Consider the following 5396-nt stretch of genomic DNA (forward strand, 5'->3'; position numbering starts at 1 on the left):
CACTTGGATTCATAATTCACATAAATACGAGACATAGTTGAGGGATCCAAGTGCCATCTATAAAACATTTTATAAAAATTCTCACGTAAATTTTGAGCTTGTGTGAACTTCACATTTCTCACCCAGATCAACTCCCAAGTGTCCATAGGTATTGTTTCTCCTATATTTTGAGCCCATTTAATCATACAATCTTTAACTAGTTCAGTTTCTGAGTCCAAGTCTAGTAAAACATTATATATCCTTTTAATATGTCCTTTGGCACCATCTCTTACTTGCTTCAAAAAAATCCCGTCTTCCATAACAAAAGTAGTCTTTTTATCAATTCGCCATCTATCTTGAATTTGTCTATACAGAAGCCAAGAAAAGTTTGGGTTATTTTGCTTCAAAACTTCTATTGATTTTAGACACCAGTTACTGCCACCAGGCCCTCGCCTACTTCACATATCCGGCTTGACGGGCTCTGCCCTGGTCCCACTCCTTTCTGCCAGAGACCCTCAGATCTGTCCCACTCCTGCCCAGACCCCCACAGGCATCCTTGACGCGAATGATGTAGAGCTGGCCACGCCCACCCAGTAGGCCACACCCACTCCATCCACACCCACCCAGTAGGCTGCACCCACCCAGCCCCCCCGAGGGCAACCGCAATGCTGATGCAGCCCTCAATGAAATTGAGTTTGACACCCCTGTCCTATACGCTAGTCATTAAATGAATTTCTGTTTCTATTTACCTTGATAGGTGAAAAACCATTTGAATGTCCAAATTGCCATGAACGTTTTGCTCGGAACAGCACACTCAAATGTCACTTGACAGCATGCCAGTCTGGTGCAGGTGCTAAAAAGGGACGGAAGAAGCTTTATGAATGCCAGGTTTGTAACAAAGAAAATAATTGGATTTGAGTTTCTAATGTCACAGTAGCAAAATTAAGGTGGAATTTGATGGAGGAACAACATGCTCCTCTGCTTATCCTAATACTTGATTCTAAAACTATTTTTGTACAAGGAAAATATAAAAAAATAGATAGGTGAAAGTGCCAAAGGTGCTTTTTCCAAAAGGCAACTAGACTTTCTTGGCGTTTTTTTTCTTTGAAAATGTTTTGTTTCTTATCCAAGGAGTTTCTTCAGTTCTAACTGAAGATATGTGAGAGGTAACAGTACTCTTTCATACTTTCCTGAGCATCTTCAAGTAGGAAACTGATCAAAGCTGATGAACTACCTGAATGGCTATTGGGTATCTCATTGATGCTACTCTTCTTCCGAGATACCTTTTTCTTCCAAGAGGTGGAAGAATTTTTTTGAAAAAAATAATACTTTGCCCTCAGCTCTGGACTTATAAAACCTTTTTGCCTTTAGGAATATGCTGAATGTTAGGTGGCATCAGCTGTGCTTCAAAACTAGATGAGGCAGGCCTCATTTTTCTTATAAATGGGGAATCAGGGATTTTGAAAGAATAAAATTGATGTTTAAACATTTTGCAAGGCTTAAAACTCCCCAAACTCTGTATACAAAAAAAAAAAAACCCCTCCCAGTTTTTGTCCCATCCATTCTTTTATAGCAAATCTATGGATTTTTTTTTTCAATTTCCTTGCTGTTACTCTATATTAAATAAACAGAAGCTTTATAATGGCTCCTTCAGACAAGTTTGATTCTTGGGGACGTTGTGTCCTTTCTTCCTCAGCATATTTTTTTGGTTTGCTTTTTTTTTACATTGCTTACATTTTATTCTACCTAATTCAATGAATTCCTGGCAGTTCCCATTACACTTTGGAAGTACAGAGAGGACGCTAAAATATATAAGGAACGGTTGCTGTAATTGGGTATGTCTAGTTTAACGAAGAGAAGGACAAGGGGTGACATGATAGCTGTTCCAATATCTCAGGGGCTGCCACAAAGAAGAGGGAGTCAAGCTATTCTCCAAAGCGCCTGAAGGCAGGACGAGAAGCAACGGATGGAAACTAACCAAAGAGAGAAGCAACCTAGAACTAAGGAGAAATTTCCTGACAGTTAGAACAATTAATCAGTGGAACAACCTGCCTCCAGAAATTGTGAATGCTCCAACACTGGAGGCTTTTAAGAAGAGACTGGACAGCCATTTGTCTGAAATGGTATAGGGTTTCCTGCCTGAGCAGGGGGTTGGACTAGATGACCTCCAAGGTCCCTCCCAACTCTATTATTATTATTATTATTATTATTATTATTAGTAGTAGTAGTAGTAGTAGTAGTAGTAGTAGTAGTTTGCCATTGCCGCCTTCTGGGATGAATTTTCAATTTTCCAGTCTAATTCACATTTCCTTGAAATGCTGCTTAGCTTCCAAGCTTGGATGAGGCCAGCCAAATGCTGCCATTGGCTGAGAACAAAACTCATTATTATTATTATTATTATTATTATTATTATTATTATTATTATTATTATTATTATTATTATTATTATTATTATTATCATCATCATCATCATCATCATCATCATCATTATTATTATTATTATTATTATTTATTGAATTTATATACCGCCCTATCTCCCTTACGGGACTCAGGGCGGTGAACAGGCGATAATAAAAAACCACAATAAATATACACAAGTTTCTGTTCTAAAATCAAATTAAATAACAGGCCTGCTCTAAAAGTACCCCATTGCCTATGGTCATATCAGTATAACTGTTGATAGTGCACCATGAGATGGGAGCTCTTTGTGTGCCTTTAAACTATGGTCCTGGTTTTTCATGGGAGGATCCAGTGTGCCAAGAGACATAATGACTTATCACATTAAATAAAAAAGTCTTGCCTTGTTTGGGAAAGAGAGAGAGGGAGGGAAGGACAAATGGATGCCAGATCAGTCTATTTGCAGGGTCCTTCCACTCTATTGAATCTCCTCTTGTAGTTTTGGGGTTCAGCACTTTTTAAAAAAGCCTCAAAACCAGAAATGGTTTGAGATGTGTCAGGAGGTGTTCCAGTCCTAAATCAGGCCTCTTTCATTCGTGAGCTATTTTCAGTTCTCAGAATTTACTATAGAAAACTGGCTGGTTGGATTGGTTTGGTCTGGAAGAGGTTTAGCTTGATTCAAGGGAAACAGAATATGGCAGAGTGCTGTAGAATGTTCTTGGATTAATGAATTTGCACATCCCAAATCATCAGCCGTATATTAAATGTTTAAATAACTTTCCCAAAATCACTGTGCCCTTGTTCTTTTAGGTCTGCAACAGTGTGTTTAACAGCTGGGATCAGTTCAAGGACCATTTGGTAATACACACAGGTGACAAACCCAATCATTGTACCTTATGTGATGTTTGGTTCATGCAAGGCAGTGAACTCCGGAGACATCTACAAGATATGCACAACATTTCAGAGCGAATAGTATCTGAGGATATTCTTCCGGTGGACGGTGATCCAGTGGCGTCCATGACAATTATAGAGCAGGTGGAACAAGTTCATGTCTTGCCCGTAATTCAGGTCCAGGTGGATCCAGCCCAAGTGACTGTAGAACAGGTACATCCAGATTTGATACAGAATAATCAAGAAAAACATGAACAAATAGCAGAACTACAAGAGCAGGTTGAAATAAGCTACTTAGAAGTTGAACACATTCAGACTGAACAAGGTACTGAAGTACATATGGAAGAGCTGGATGTGGAACATGTGAACCAGTTACAAATGGAAGAAGTTCAGGCTCAGCTTATGGAGGAACATGATCTAGAACAGGGAGAGTCAGTGCCCATGGATCAAGAACTGACAGCAAGCACATCCGTTCAGGTGGACGTGGTGGAAGCACATGGAGCAGATCATGAAGAGTCTGATGATTTAAAAACTCAGCCAATAATGGCAATACAAGAGGAAAATGTGGAGAGCTAAACAATTTTGACTGCATTATCTGTGATTTGGAGGAAAAAAGTTAATACCAAATTATTTTTCTTAATTTTCTTGTTTGACTTTTGCCCTACCCATGGGACAGCTCTCTTGTATCAGTGCCCTTAGGGAAGTGAACAGGTGGACCAAAGTTAGAATATTTGATTGAACTCTCCTTCTTTATTTCTAGGAAGGAAAAAACCCTTTTTGTGTGTGTGTTTTCTTAAAATAAAATACCATGGAGCAAAGGCTATTCTGGAGATGAACAGCTTTGTGTGAAGTTTAATTGTAGAGTTTTGCTAGATTATACTGTTTTGTCATTGTAAGAAATTTCTGAAGCAAGTTCTATTTTCCTTTCAGAATATGAGTTTAGTGTTAAAACGGCAATGTTAGTATGGATTATCTATAAATTTGGGTAATCTGCTTTCAGAAAAAAGATATTTTTCCTTCTTTCCCATTTAATATTTTGCAGGAGTTGCATTATTTGCTGATGTTCCTAACTTTAAGCACTATTTTCAAGGTCTAGAAGATTACTGGGATGGAGGTAGTGTGCTTAGGTTTTGTGAATACAACAAAAAAAACCTTCGTGCCTTCACACAATAAATTAATTAAACTTCCACAAAGCTTTTACAATTCTTACAAAGCTAATACAAAAAGCAGTGTACATACTACTGTATAGTGCTTTGTAATCTTGCTTACAATTGTTCGCTATCAGGGTTTTTTTCTGCATTAAAATAAACTTGGATGGGGGAAAATGGATTGAACACTGGCAATTTTTAAGGGCCAATTATATTGGGAAAATGCAGCTGCATCTGTAACAAGATATGAGTTGGCTAATAGGTTGCACTGGCATCTTATCACCAGATTTTTATTTTTTAGAAAAAAAAGGTACATTTTATATTTAAAGGAAAAACATTAAAAATACGAAGTAAATGTGTCTACGCAATGCACCAGGCTACTGTTTTATTATTTAAACTTTATGACCCATGATTGAAAGATCTTGTGCTTAAAAGGTTTGAAAAAAAATCCAAAGCCATAAGTATGAGTGTTTTAACTGTGGATTTACAAATGTAGGAATGTAAATATTTTAATCAGTATTATTGGACAATAAAACAGTACCTATCATAAGTTTTCAATCAATGCAGTATTATTTTCTTTGGGGATGGATATAGTTTTGAGGGGGGGGATGAATTTTTCATCACTATAAATTCTACAGCTACTTTTTTTGAAACTGACCATCCTTCAGTTACATAATTTCACTTTGACCTGCCCTGAGAATTGCGGAAAGTGGAATCAACACATTTTGAGGTTACCTGGGTTGGAGAATGCTCCTCTCGAAGAAATTGCAGTCAGTCCTGGTTCTTCAATAACCATACTGACTTATATCTTTCTTCAGTTCATTAGTGCCAACCAATGCTATCTGAAGTGATGCGATTTGGTTGCAAACGTTTCATCTCCATTTGGGGGGACATCTCCAGTGCGCTTCGAAATGTGCTCGTCTGTCAGAGCACTGGCCTTTAAATATCTTGTGTGATGTAAATTGGTGGTGTTATTCGTTT

General features: G+C 37.8%; 1 protein-coding gene across 1 annotated transcript in view; it reads left to right on the top strand.

The window, feature by feature from the left end:
• ZNF131 (zinc finger protein 131) overlaps nt 1-4965 on the top strand; it is a 14409-nt gene extending 9444 nt beyond the window's left edge. Inside the window, exons 5-6 of the mRNA XM_015817117.1 lie at nt 737-867; nt 3187-4965. Of these exons, the coding sequence (XP_015672603.1) occupies nt 737-867; nt 3187-3843 (788 nt within the window). The 3' untranslated portion in view covers nt 3844-4965. The remainder of the gene's footprint in view (nt 1-736; nt 868-3186) is intronic.
• The last annotated feature ends 431 nt before the right edge of the window (nt 4966-5396 follow it).

The sequence above is a fragment of the Protobothrops mucrosquamatus genome, unplaced genomic scaffold (assembly GCF_001527695.2).
Source record: "Protobothrops mucrosquamatus isolate PMUCROS unplaced genomic scaffold, P.Mucros_1.0 scaffold554, whole genome shotgun sequence".
NCBI classification, from domain to species: domain Eukaryota; kingdom Metazoa; phylum Chordata; class Lepidosauria; order Squamata; family Viperidae; genus Protobothrops; species Protobothrops mucrosquamatus.